This window comes from Coffea arabica, chromosome 4e, assembly GCF_036785885.1.
Source record: "Coffea arabica cultivar ET-39 chromosome 4e, Coffea Arabica ET-39 HiFi, whole genome shotgun sequence".
In the NCBI taxonomy this organism is placed as follows: Eukaryota; Viridiplantae; Streptophyta; class Magnoliopsida; order Gentianales; family Rubiaceae; genus Coffea; species Coffea arabica.
In genome coordinates, this window is record NC_092317.1 from 13,759,521 (window position 1) to 13,774,572 (window position 15,052).

The 15,052-nt window shown below is 32.7% G+C and overlaps 1 protein-coding gene across 2 annotated transcripts; it reads left to right on the plus strand.

Moving 5' to 3' along the window:
- Positions 1-4,518: 4,518 nt before the first annotated feature.
- Positions 4,519-7,512, plus strand: LOC140005722 (transcription factor bHLH162-like). 2 transcript variants are annotated; one of them, XM_072046737.1, is made up of 3 exons: positions 4,519-4,786; positions 6,578-6,916; positions 7,070-7,512. In XM_072046737.1, exons 1-3 carry the CDS (start codon positions 4,649-4,651, stop codon positions 7,145-7,147), a joined length of 555 nt encoding a protein of 184 aa, XP_071902838.1. In that variant the 5' UTR covers positions 4,519-4,648; the 3' UTR covers positions 7,148-7,512. The 2 variants fall into 2 exon arrangements, 1 of the variants encoding a protein (XP_071902838.1); XR_011813289.1 differs by lacking the exon at positions 4,519-4,786 and adding an exon at positions 5,859-6,017.
- The last annotated feature ends 7,540 nt before the right edge of the window (positions 7,513-15,052 follow it).

Below are 15,052 nucleotides of genomic sequence, written 5' to 3' on the forward strand. Positions count from 1 at the left end.
TGAAATTTCATCGCGCGTGATTAACACATTTAATATCGCGACTGAATCATCTGTTGCTTTACAATTCACATGGTTTTAAAATTTTTAGTCAAAATTTTTGGCAGAACTTAAAGTACCCAAAGAAAAAAAAAAGGCTAGCTTTTCTTCTATTCATTCAGTATTTGTCTTCTATTTTGTCAACATCAGACCTTTTTTCCATGATGAACTATATTGAGAACATATAGAGTACGCTAAAGACAATCAAGGACATGTCTGTCTATAATATTTTATTTTTGAAGTAATAGGCACTGAAGAAATTTTTTAATTAAGCAAGGCTCCTTCCTTTTTTATTAATATAGATAATAGCAAGGCTCCTTTACTATGGTGTAATTTTTTTTTAAAGTTTTCTGATCCCTAAAAACTCTTGTCTCAGCTATGCCAATTCTGTTTTTTTTTTTGTTAATTATTATTTTTTGGAATAGAAAATATTCTATTTTCCAAATCCGCGAGTTTGTTTGGAAAAGAGTTTATTTGGATGATTTATTTGAGATATTTACTGTAGCATTTTTGTGATGTGATGTATGTGAGATAAAAAGATGGTTGGGAAGATAAAAGGGTGATTGGAATTTGTGAGGCAAATTTTTTTTTTTCTAAATTTCCTTTGTCCAAACAGACTCTATTGTAATTGCTTGCGGCTGGGACCACACTTTTCCTAGACGGGAAAGTCCCAACAGACAAATTTAGAGCGTTAAGTTATTCAAAGCAAAGATAGCTAAACCACGTGTCGAGTACAGTGACCAATAGTAGAAATTTTCTGCTTCTACGTTTTAGTTCATGCTAGTTTATTTGTCTCTGTTTGTCTTCTTCTGAAAAAATGTTTATTGTCATTTAGTCCCTAGGTTTTCGCCAAAGGTGATTTGACGAGAGAAAAGAAAGAGGATACAAATGAAATTTTGGATACAAACTACAAGGGAAAAAAATATGAAGTATTTACTTAAGCTGTTTAATTGAAATTTCAATTGGTATTAAATTAGATGCCCATTTGTTGGTTATTATTTTGTCACATATAGGGAACAGCTTGAGGAAAAAAAAAAATTGTAGTCCCAATTGCAAATAAGTTGCGAGTTTACTATTACATGGAACAAAATTGCTGGAAATATATAACACGTCATTAATTTGTCCATTATTGACTTTGGGGAGAAAATGTTACAGTCTAGAGGAAAGAAAATCCCCTTAAATATGGATTTGTAAATTGTACTTTTCAGAAAGGAAAACAAATGAAGAAGATGGTCCCCCCGTCCTTAGACAGATACAGAAGGAAGTAAATTTAACTTTCATTGCGGGTATTGTCAGAATGTACAATAATCAAATCAGATATTCTTTTTTTTTTTTTTTAAAGATTTTTTGGGTCTTTTTAGTGTGTGCCAGAATCAGGTCTTAATTATTTATACATATAATCATAAAATGTTAGTAATCTTATATATGATCATAATTAGGTCTTAAAAGTTCCCAAAATTTCATCAAAAATGTATATGATCATAATTAGTTCTTAAGTTTGAAGCAAGAAATTTTTCTTTTTTTTTTTCAGGGCAAGGGTTGTTATGTTTGAATGTTTCACAATTTTTAGAATGATACATTTCAAGTTGGTACTATGGAGGTGTGCTTGAAATTACAGGTTCCACCTTGTGTTTTTTTGTTAGTGTTTTACCTGAAGGCAAAGATGATTTTCTGTGTGTAAGATGATTTTACTTTCATTCTGTTTTAGTGCTAATTTTGTTTTTGTGTTTATGCAGTAGACCAACTCAATGGCATAGTGCATTTTTTTTTTTTGGCTTAAAAATAAAATGCTATAACTTGATCACCATATTTAAGCAAGTCTTCTTGAGGAATGAACAAAAGATAATTCAAACCAAACGGGAACTAAAACATTATTAACTATAAGTGTTTTTGAATGAAGTAAAGGCTTCTTTTTCTCTTAACTCTAGTTTATATTAATTTTCATGCTCAAATTTATTTTGTAGCTCATTGAGATTCCAAGAAAAAAAATTAATAAAGCAAATCACGATGGAAAGCAATATAATATATTGGAAAGAATTTTAAATAAAAATAGAAAGGCTAGTCTATGGAAACGTGGATAGCTAATTATGGAGTGCAAATGTACATAATTCATGAATTCTATAAGGAACATTACCAAAAGTGCAAGTGTACTTGTTCATGGTTGACCTGTCACCAATTGCATTGAACCTTTAGGGTCATTAGCATCATAACGAGTAATAAACACTTTATTTGCGTGTTGAGTCTTCCCATCTCTTGCATCATTAGTTGAACAAAATTTTCAAGGTAGACGAAGCTCAACTAGGGGAATATATGGCCTGATTGTAGGGTGAAAATACCTTCAGATTTAGCACCAGAATTTGTAGGGGGCCAACAATACAGAAGATGATTACATCGCTGAATTCTGCAAGAATAAGGGATGCTTAACTTTGGAAACTCGAGAGAGAGAGAGAGTAAAAGAGAGTAGGCGAGCTTATTTATCAAATTTGAAATAAGGGATTAGTTACCCATTTGGTACATAAAACCTAGACAGTGTTCGTCCAACAAAGGTCAAGAAACGGTTGTCAGAATAGTAGTCTTGAAAGGCATATGACCTAAATTTTACTAACAAATTATAAGGAAAAGATAAAATAAAAATCACCCTAACAATTGTCAGGAATAATGATTCCTGACAGTTGTCAAGAACAGTCATTCCAGAAGGCTCATGGTCCCTTTTTTTTTTTTTTTTTTTTAGTGCTAACTAAGCAAAAATCCAAATTGTAAGGACAGATAAGGTACCTAATTCTGACTCAATTAACTTGTATGGACCCGTATGAATAGTAGCTAAATAAAACATACGTCTTCTCAGGTTTTTACAAACAGCAGTTAATAGTGAGTTACAATCTACTGAAGCGCTTTTATTCCGTTTAGGAACAGTTTGAGTGAGGATTGTTGCTTCCCCTCTCCCGTGTTGGTCTGGCTGTGTGAAACATACCAGAAAAGGCAGAGTGATAAACGGTCATCGGTTGAATCCATGTTAGGTGATTTGTACTTTTGTGTTTGTAAAAAAGTAAAAACAGTGCACACATTCATTGCATCAATCTCAATTTTATTCAAAAAATGTACACTCGGCATATGTTCATAATAATTAAGTCCAATTAATACATGGAAGGTTTTAATATGATATATGGTGTAATCATAGTCCACAACCTAAGGAATTATTTTGAGTGATAATTGACTGGCATTCATCTGCCTAATAAACTTATCCTCTAGTCCATATTAAACATTTTATTGAATGTCTAGAAAAAGGGTTACAAGGCTGTTGTTCCAATAAAAAGAAAAAATTAAAGGTTGCAAGGCTGTTGTTTCAATTTATTAAAAAGGACTAGGAACAGTGAAAATATTATCTTCCAGGAAATGATAGCCTGTATACTTCGTGTCAAATAAGAACGTCACGGATAACGTAATTTCAAATAATTGATCGTGTATGACGACACAGGAGGAAAAAGAGAAGAAAAGAGATACAACAAATAATTGACCATGAAGATGTGCTTTTTCTGCATTCAATAGTTTAAAGTGTGAACCAGGTCAGATTTTCTTAACCCCTTTGCAGAATGAAAGCTGTTGCACTGACGACAAGCAATGAAGAAGCAAAGAAACAAGGAAAATATCAAATTTGGAAAGCAAAAAATGAATTTTAAGACTTGAAATGTTTTGCAATATTTGGTTCCAACATTTGATTATTCTTGTAAATAGTGGTCGGTGCAACACTGCATTCAAATGTTACCTATCAATCAATTATTGATATTTGGGCAAATTTCACTTTACCCTCATGTAATTTAGCATTTTTTACATAACCCCCCCTATGGTTTCAAAAGCTATATATAACCCACTCATGGTTTGGATTAAAGTGTCAAAGTGACGGAAATGATCATTCGTAACGGAGTCACCTAAAATGTCAAAAATACCCTTATGTAAAGTTGAAAGTTATTTATTAACCAAGGGGGGTTATGTGTATATTTTGAAAATCATAAGGGAGTTATATGGTAAAATATTAAACCATAAGGGGGTTATATAGTAAAATATAAAAAATCATACGGGATAAATACATGACACACTAACCCCCCTTGATTAATAAATAATTTATCTTTTAACGAGTGACCAATTAGCATCATTTAGCCAACCGTTTATTACATCAACAGATTCATAGTTAACAGTATCCATAATTATGGTGCCCCTAAACCTGATCCGCCGACAAATGTGAACCCGAAGGGAATAAATCAATAAATTGGAAGTCTTGCTCAACCTATTCAAGTGTCAATTTCAATACATCCTTCGTACGTTGTTTGGCTGTGGGACCCGCATCACAGACAAACGTTAATTCTGGTTTCCTTCGCGGAGGTTCGTTCTGTGTCTTGATGAATAACCATGCATAAGTTTCACATGTGACACTATTTGCCTATATATACACTTGGATTTCTTAGCCATTCAAACTCTGAACTAAGATCCTTCAATACACATTATAATTATTCTCTGTTGAGTTTGCTATTCTCTTAATCTTAGTATTGGTTTGGCCTTTTGAACTGTTTTTATATGATTTTTGACTAGGGATTTGTTGAGATTTTTGAGTAGCGTTATGGAGATTAATAATGTTAATGATGCTTCAACAAAGATTGACAGGAAAACTGTTGAGAGGAACAGAAGAATTCGCATGAAAGGTCTCATTCATGAGCTTACATCCCTTGTTCCTCCTCAGCATTTTGTTCCATCCAAGGTGCTTTGAATTCCTTTTTTTTTTTTTTTATTTGTTAGCTTGGATCTGGTTTGATTTTAGGTATTTCTGATTTTGAGATAAATAATGAAATTTTTTGTTTGCTTTTTGGATGAATGGAGTACAAGGTTTTGACGTTAGGTACAAATTTCAAGCATAGAAATTAGCTAGGTGAGAAGAATATTGTTTTAAGACATGTAAGAACATGTATTGCATTGGCTACATAGCAAGTAGTCAGTGGATTTGTTTTCTACAGAAAAATCAATTGTAGAAAGAATTTCACATTTGTAAGAAAAGTTTAGGGAAGAATTGGTAAGGAAAAGGTTTATTCTACAAAAGGTTTACTTTCGAGTTTAGAATTACACCATTCCATTCTTGCAACTAGAATCGTTCAGTGTTTTGTCAAAACCATGTTTTTGTTTTCGTTTTTGCCCAGAATACATCGCTAGGAAATCATTTTGTTTGTAACATCATTTGTAGTGAACAAGAAGTTAAGGTACATGTGTGTAACTGGCTAATCCCGTGCACGGTAATCCTTTTTGTTTTTTGAGAATTCAGGTTGTAATGGTTTAGGTTGAAATTTACATTCATGGAGAGGTCATATGACATATTGCCTAACCTGAATATTAGTTAGTCACATAAAGATGAAATCCTAAAAGAAGCAAAACTTGGCATCTCTAATCTTGATTTGCAAAGAGACGGTAGAATAAGGTATTATACTTATGGAATTTCATGCTTACACTAGTTAAAATATCAACTTACTGGTTACCTAATGGTCAAAAGGGAAGATCATCTTCATGTTGAGTACCATCACTACATTGCTTCACCAACCAAATCTGTTAAAAAACACACGTTTCACATGGAGAAAATGCCTTGGTGAATTTTTTTGAAGTATTTTTCTAAGCAATGTTAATCGTACAAGCAATATCTATAGCACAAGAATGAGACAGGCGATACCTCAAAATGAAGTTCATGGTTAAGTGTCCCGAATTGATGAATACATTGAATCTGAACATGTTTGTCAATTTCACTTGAGTAATCTCTGCGCAAATTTATAGTTATTTCCATTGATATACTAAGTTTGTGTCATCACCTGACATAGAGAAACTAGGTTTGTTTCATCTGACACACTTTCCAATGGATTTTGAAGGACGTTTTGGAAACTAAGTACAAGGAATTTTTGTTATTGTTCATTCTCCAATTTCCTCGAGGAAATTCAATGATTATTTAGAAAGTAACTTCATCAATTTTTAGTTCCATTTTTTTGCATCCAATTCAGGGAATGAGTGCATCGCTTAATTTTATGTCTTGTCCTATTTGGCTGAGTGAATCGGTGTTCTCCTTGAGACATCTCGTTACTTTCTAACAGATTGTACTATATATTTATCAAATTAAAGGCTTGAAAAAAAAAAAAGAAAACAATTGGATTTATTTGTTTTGTTGTGTGAGGCTTCAAATTCATTCTCGAAGTTTGGTTTTTAATTACCTTTCTTTTGTACTACGCACTATGTGGACATTTATTTAAAAAATATTGATTAAGATTTTGGCCTTTGAACTACTTCTGCCTTAGAAAAATTTTGAACATTACTGGTGTCAGAGTATTATTTTCAAATGCACATTAGCGTTAATTTCAGAAAAAGCTAATATATATTAATGCAAGATGCAGTGAATTCAGCTCCACATCTATTTGATGCCAAATTTTCTTTTCAATTTCACATAGCTTCTCATATTCATAGATTTTATTTGTATTGCATTTGGTAACAAAGTTAAAAGTTTCTTACATGGTAAATGCAGGAACTGCTTTCTCAACGAGACCAGATTGATCAAGTTGCTGCTTATATCATGCAATTAAGAGAGAGAGTAGAGAATCTGAAGAAGTCTAAAGAGCTAGTCAAGAGCAAAATCGAAACAAAGGGTACAAAAAGCAGAAATTCAGCTATTCCGGGATCAAGTATTCCAATTGTGAAAATCAGAGAAATTGGTTCAAACTTGGAAGTGGTTTTAGTAACTGGTTCAAGGAAGAACTTTGCTTTACATGAAGTCATCCTAGTTCTTGAAGAACAAGGTGTGGAAGTAGTTAGCATTAGCATTTCTACAATGGACGATAAAATCTGTCACATACTGCACGCTCAGGTGATTTTCAGTCTTATTGGCTTTAAAAGAAAGAAGTATTTAAGGAGTATATAGTGATCAATGTTTTCTGGATTAGAATTAGGAAAAACTAGTAAATTCAAGAGATAAAAAACCCTAAACTGACATCTCATACTTTTGTTTCTTAATTTGCAGGTTAAAGTTTCCAGACTTGGCGTAGATACATCGACAATTTACGATAAATTGCAGAAGTTATTTAATTATGACACTTAATTTGGAAGGAACAAAATGAAGGAAAAAGGAGTTATTAATTTGAAGGGTAATAAAAACTAAATAAATAAAGCAAGCAGACAGCTATCCTTAGTGAATGGAATTATTTTTGTCTCTACGTGAGATTTAGTTCCTCATTTTCCATGCAATTTTTGAGTCCTGCTATCATTATTAAGGTAAAAATGGCGGATTTTTGTTATATGTAAGGAGCTTACGAGTTATTGCATCTTTTCTTGAGTTCACGGTGTGTGTGTTTGCTTTTTATACGATTACAATTCAGCCCACACTGGTTTAGAGTGGGATTAGTATAAGGTATATGTACTTTTACAGCAAAGCTTTGGAAAAAGGTTGAAAATTGAAGAATGAAAGTTCCTCTTCCTCTCTTTGGCATAACAATTTCTTTCTTTTACCCTTTATTTTCTGTAACTTAAACTCAATGTTTAGTTGTAATAAAAGTATGATATTTTATTTCATTTTTACTATGTTTTATTAAGTCTCCGTCCTAGAATTAGGATGAATATCTGATGAGTGAGGGGTATGAATACAAAATTAAATCCAATCCACAGTCAATTTTTATATTTATAAATTCTTAAATATCTCATATGCAATTTTGTACAAGTGTATGGGTCATGATTGAGTATAAGATATTAAGGATTGAACCCTAAGGGAAAAATAGATAACTACCGGTACTACTAAAACTTTTCTATTATTTAGATTATCAATAAATTGAAAAAAATAAAACTAAGCTAAATATGCAAGAAAATAGCAAAAGAAAGTTCCTTAAGTCATGGTATTCCTAACTATTCATATAAGTGCAATTTTTGAATCATTAATCACTAGTATCTTGGTTAGTTATGGTGTTATTTTTTTTATGCATGTAAAGATAATTTCAAAAACCTCCCTTGAAATTTTTGACAATTTCACTCAACTCCCCTAAGGTTTCAATAATTACATAAACCTCCTTTGATCCAATCAAATGACTAAAATGTCCTCCACTTAATAGTTAATTCATAATTTTGACAAAAAAATAATGGTCAATTCATAAAGGAACATTTAAAGCCAAAAGATACTTCTTATTATTTTACTTGTCACTTCCTAATCTCAAAGAAGAATTTCCATCCATTTTCTAATTTTCTTCTCTTCCTCCCTCCTTTCCTCCCTCCCTCCCTCTTCCATACTCTTCTTTTTTGTCCTCCTACAACCACTTCTTCCTCTCAACAAATTTCGCACTCCATTATTACCAACCATATCACTACCAATTTTTTACCATCTCCAAAATTTTTCTACATTTTTTTGTCTTCTTGTCTCATATTTACTATAAAATTTTAGGCACTTTCCTTTTTTTTTCAATATTTTTACTCTTTACAAAAGTTAGCCAATTGAAATTAACAAATTAACAAGGTGTAGACTTTGGATTTTATTGTCAAATTAGGGGAAGATGAAAAAGGTGGCAGTGATATAGGAAAAAATTGAAATTGAGAGTTGGATGATAAAGAAATGACTATTATGTTTGTTAGGCCAAAAAGTCTAGCCATTAAAAAATTCATTGGTTCTTTCTTTTATTCCACCTATTAATTGTGGTTTTACTATGAAGGTGAAATTTTTTTCTCTATTTCCAAGAGTGCTATAGCAATGATGAATTATGTTCTTATGGGCATGGAGACATTTCTTGGTTTAGTATTGGTAGTGGTAGTAACAAGTTGCATAGGCAAGAATTAGCAAGTAATGAATTTTGAGGTGAGTTGGAGTCGCTCGACTCTGTTTGCTATAGTGAGTATGCCACTTACAAGAAGTTAAAGACTAAATGCTTGTTTTATTCTATTTTGTTCTCTAGAAGAAGGGTATTTTAGGATATTTGTGAAAAAAGTATAGGCTATTGGATCTATACTGTTACATAAACCTTACAAGCAAGGGAGATAGGTGTAATTTTTGAAACTTCAGGAGAGCTTTCTGCAATTGCTGGAAACCTCAAGAGAGGTTTCTAAAATTATCTCTATAATTAACCCATACATACTCTTGTAGTTATAAAATTAGTTACAAGTTTATTACCCCTATGAAATTACATGAAATAAATCACTAAAGTCACAAACGTGCACCTCTACTCTCATGAATATACTCCCTAGGTTTAGCACTTTCTTGAATTAGTGTTTATTTCTAATTTTCATTGCAAATCTAACACCTTATAATTATTATAATTAATGGTCAGTTAATCATGATTAGATAAGCAAAAATGCTAAATAACTTGCTTAAAATAATAGCATTAAAATAGCCAAAAAATCAACACAAAACAATCATAAAAAATTCAACCAAAATCCAAGGCATAAACTTTAGAAAGACATAACAAAATACAAATCCAAAACTTATTTATTAACCAGAATAAGAATCCAATTCAAAAGGTAAAGAGTTGGAGAACAGTAAATTCTTGTCCCATGAGCTTCATCCTTTCCTTTTTCATCTCCATTTTCATCCTAGTCTACCAATGTACAAGAGTTGATAACACACTCTACTAACTAAACTATACTATACTAACCTAAAACTAAGAAAATATAAGAGCTATATTTTTGGAGTGTACTCTTACACTCTTCAAGCTCTCCTGAAAAAGAAGACAAACTCTATTTATAGAGAAATCTTCATCCCTCTTTGTCTCTTCCTTCAAGTTTAACGTTGGTTTCGAATGTCAATTTTTGTGGCTTCAAAACTAAAGCACATCATTATTGAAGAAATAAAGTAAAAAAATTATTGCTAGAATCTCCATTTTATAACTACAAATCTTCCATGAAATGTCTCTTAAAAATTAAAGTGTGAAATAATAGAGCTGAAATCAAGTTGCACAAGTTGTAACCACGATGTTTGACTGGAATCCCTCTGGCAATGCCTTTAGAATTTTGATCAGATTCTTGGAGGAATTTCTCCCTTGTTTCACCAAAAATTTCTGCATCGAATCCCTCCAACAATCCCTACAAGGATTCTTGAAGGAATTCGAACTGACTTCGTTTTTCAACAAGTTTTATCATTTTCTTGTTTTTGTGACTAAACCACCTTTGAAACTTACCATACTTGCAAACTTTAGGACTTCAATCAATATAATACAAGCTTATTTCTTGTCCAAAATGAAGTCCATTTCAAACTCCGACAAAAACAATAAAAAACATGCGAGTAAAAGGGACAAAAATCTCATTTAAACATTCAATAGCATGTAGAACCAATTCTAATCAAAATGTATCATTTTCTTCTTATAATATTGAAAAAGTGTCTAACAGTAACATCAAATGTCATCCAAATAAAGCATAAACTAGTCACTTATTGATAGGGTGTAAATTGTAGTGCATTTATATGCATAAGTTGCTAGTTAACCATGTTATTTGAGCTTTATTTTGAGTAGAAACTACTTAATTTTTCTCTTATATTGTTCTAATTGGTGAAAAGCTTGATTAGAGGGAAAATGGATTAACAATGTGGCGTGAAGAAGCAATGGAAGAATAAAAAGTCAAGAAAAACGGGTTTGGCAGGATTGACATGTTTCAGTATTTTGGCGATAATGTGAACTACACAAATTAGATTGAGATGATTCTTGATTCAATCTGAAGTTAAGAGAATACTCTACAACATGTTTGAGACATCAAAGCTAGTTCTCAAGTTTTTATAGTCAAAAGTCCAAATTACTGAAATATAGTTGTGTTGCGATACTCTTATGACCAGGTCTCAATATTTTAGACATATCTTAGTGTCCAAACCTGCAAATGACTTGATTCTTGTGGCATTGGAAAGCTTATTCAAAGGGATATGATTTCACATTTTGATCAAGAACTAATTCTGCCTATTTGATGGAGTTTTGAGGCTTCAAATGTGATCTATGCATGGATCCACTGGATCCGTAAAAAATCCATGGGCGGATCCATGACCGATGCCAGACTTTGCAAATAACTTCGCGCCAAACATCTCCAAAACCTTTTATAGTTTGTGTTCAGTCCAATGATTAGTGCCAGACATTGGACAGGCATCAGATAAATGTGTGAAAACATGATTTTTGGAGCCCAATAGAGCCTATTCCTATCATGTTTAGAATATATTTTCAAGAAACTATAAATAGGGGCTTTAGGTCATTTTTAGGGTGGAAAACATTAGTCTAGCCTAGTTTTAACATATTTTCATGGTTTATTCTTGAGAAATCAAGATTAAATGGAGGCAAATTAAAGAGCACACAAGGACAAAATTGGAGCAAGCAACTGACGAGTTCTTTACTCTTTCTCTTATCTTTGTAACAATTTTTTGAATTCGTGGTTTGAACTTCTAAGTCATGTTGAACTAAATTGTTTCGAGGGTTAGAGTTTTTATGAAGGAATTTGATTAATTTTTCTAGTTTAATTCCTTGCTTTTTACTATGATTTGTTTATCTTATTCTTAATGCATGTTTATGTCTGATCACTATGAACATGAATGTTAGGTTTGTGTCAAATTAAGAAAAGAGATACAACCATACATTAGATAGATAAACACACATAGACTAATCACGAGAGTCGATTATAGTATGCGTGATACACCTACATCACTAAGAATCTTATTGGGTTCAATTGAACTCTTATGACCATCAAGAGAGGCGTGAGATTTAATTAAACACACTTTAAATGCATCAAGAGGTGGTTTAAAATACAGTCATGTGATGCGTTCATAATTTGGTAAGAAATTAACTAGATAATTGACTCAAATTTAGGATTAAAACCTGAAACCTAGACTCACGTCTATTGTTTTCTCGCCACTACTTTATTTAAATTGATTGTTTCTTTTATCATTTAGTTAGAAAATACACTTCTTAAATTTGAATTTGTTAGAATAATTAAAGTAGAAAATTAAGTCGTCCCTGTGGATTCGACCCCAGAATATTCCAGGTAAATTATTACTATGATTGACCTTGTGTGCTTGCAGGAATTCGTCGATCAAATTTTTACCGAGGGTGACGGTTAATTTTTCTACTCTAGTTATTTTTATTTTATTTTACTTTTAATTCTTCACTTTTAGTTTTGATTTTTCTTGTTTAGGTGCTTGGTGTATTACCTAGTCTCAAAAAGATGATTTGGATTTTATCTAGAAATTGAAAAAATTGCAAAGTATTTGAGGAAGCAAACTCGCTTGAAAAAACAAACTTTGCAGCCATTTTCATCATGATTTCATATTACCTTAGAGATAGCTGAGTCGAGCAATTCTAACGACGAAGAGATGGCTGAAGAGAATAGAAATAATGGTAATAATCAACAGCAGGTAGTGCAACCACCTGTAGGACTTCGCCTTCAGGACATCCAACGTCCTGTGATCGCAACTTTTCCCTATTGCATCAGGCTAAGCGACGGAGCAAGGAACTATGAGGTCAAAACTGTACACTTCAGCATGTTGCTCGCTTTCCATGGTTTAGCCAATGAAGACCCGCTCTCCTTCAAAAGGGAATTTTATTTGATTGTCCAAACTTTCCCTTTGAGTGGAGTCTCAAGAGATGACTTGCAAATGAGGTGCTTCCCTTATTGTCTCAAGGATCATGCAAAGTCTTGGTTACTTCATCTACCTAAAGGATTTTTGAGGACATGGGAAGATGTTTATACATCTTTATGATCAAGAACTACTCACCTCAGAAGACCATCGATTTAAGGAACAAGATTTGCACATTTTCTCAGATGGAATGAGAGCCAATACATGAAGCATGAGGGTGTTTTAAGCTACTATTTTCTCAATGTCCACACCACCAATATTCATTGGCATTGCAAGTGCAATTTTTCTATGATGGTTGACCTTAACAACCCAGAATATGGTGGATATCACAACAAGAGGGTATATTGGTGACAAAACTCCGGAGGAATTAGTTAGTCTCTATGAATTGTTAGCTGCAATTCTCAATAAAAAGTAATGCGAGGTAAGAGAGTAGGAGTGCATGAAGTGAATGTGCCATGGGATTTGGGTTCACAAGTAGCTGAATTGAGTCATCAAATGCAACAACTCTTAAATCAGGTAGCTCAATCTCAAGAATCATATTCTTATTGTCATATGTATGGGTATTCTGCTACTAGTTGCTATAATAGAGATCCTCCCACCATGGTAGAAGACATTAATTTCAATGGAGCATATGGTGGATAGAATTTGTAGTCAAGGAATGATCATTTTTCTACCACATATAATGAAGGATGGAAAAACCATCGTAGCTTTTCATGAAAAAATCAAAAGGTTAGACCTATGGGACCACCTGAGTTTCAAAATTTGCAGCAACCTTCTGAATGTCCTTCTCAACCTGCTCAGGAGAAGAAGTCTAACTTTGAAGAAATAATGCTGCAATACATGCAAAAGGAGAACCAAAAGATGGACCAATTTGACAGACTTGCTTAATCTCAACAACCCTCCATTCAAAATCTTGAAATGCAAGTTAGTCAGTTGGCAAAGATAGTAACTGAAAGGGTACCAGCGAAATTGCCTAATAGCATTGAGGTGAACCCAAAAGAAACTACTATGGCTGTGACTTTTCGTTTAGGCAAAGTATTAGATGATCCTCTCATTAAGTCCAAGACTAAACCAAGTGAAAAACAAGATAGAAGTGGATTTGCTATTGAAATTGAAGGAATTGGAGATTCCAAGAATGGTTCAGGTGAAAAAACTCAAGATGAAAATAATCAACGTATGAAAGTGCCTAAGGTGAAAGCTTCTGTGCCGCCCATTCCTTTTCCCCAAAGGCTTAAGAAAAAAGCAACTAACGAGTAATATTAAAAGTTTGAGGAGCTGCTCAAGAAATTTCAAGTGAATGTGCCTTTTTCTGAAATTCTTACGAATACACCTGCTTATGCAAAGTTCATGAAAGGAATAGTGTCTAATAAAAAGAAGTTAGAAAACTTTGCAGAGGTGTCTCTTATTGAGAAATGCAGTGTAGTGCTACAAAATCGTCTTCCTATCAAGATAAAAGATCCAGAGAGTTTTACTGTGCCTTGTCAATTTGAATATATTCTCGTTCATAAATGTTTGTGTGATCTTGGATCTAGTATTAATTTGATGCTTCTATCATTTTTCAGGAAACTAAAGTTTGCCAATTTGGGGTCTACTCAAGTGATTCTACAACTGGCTGATCATTCAGTGCGTTATCCTATTGGTATTATAAAAGATCTATTAGTTAAAGTCGGTAAATTTTATTTTCTTGCTGATTTTCTTGTTCTTGACATGGAGAAGGATATTTTTATACCAATTATTCTTGGTAGAGTGATTTTAGCTACGGAAAGGGCTAAATGTAGACTTAATTGAAGGAAAATTGACTTTAAGGGTTGGTAAAGAGAAGGAAGAATTTGATGTTTTTAAACCCTTAAAATACCCTTCATACGAGGAGTCTTGTTCCTATATTACTACTTTTAATGATTTGTATGGTGAAAAATATGTATTAGAGTAGGATGTAGAGGTCATCCCCTTACCAAATTATCGTGCATATTCATTTTCAACAGTTCGAAAGCACAATGGAGATGTGAATATTATGCAAAATTTCAGACACACGCTAAGGAAACTGTGAAATCATTCAAACCATTTCATCCACTATAATCCTATGTGATCCTATTTGGCTGAAGACGTTAAACTTAGAACTTTTCAAGAGGTCACCTGATTTTCTTTTTAATTTTATATAATAATTTTCTTGTGCTTAGGATTAATGATGGTGTTTATTTCCTTACAATTTTATTGCTTTCTATTTTGGGTTATTTGGTGGTATATTTAACTCCTATTTGTAGTGTTCTCTTGTCATTTTATAGGTTGGTAGGATGGCTTCCTGAATTTGACTATTGCATGGTAACTAGCAACTTCTCTCACCTGAATTCGAGGTGGCGTAATCATCTAAACTTTGAATGGAAAGATCAAGAGAACCAACCAAGACAAATAAATCCACCGAATTTTCAACCA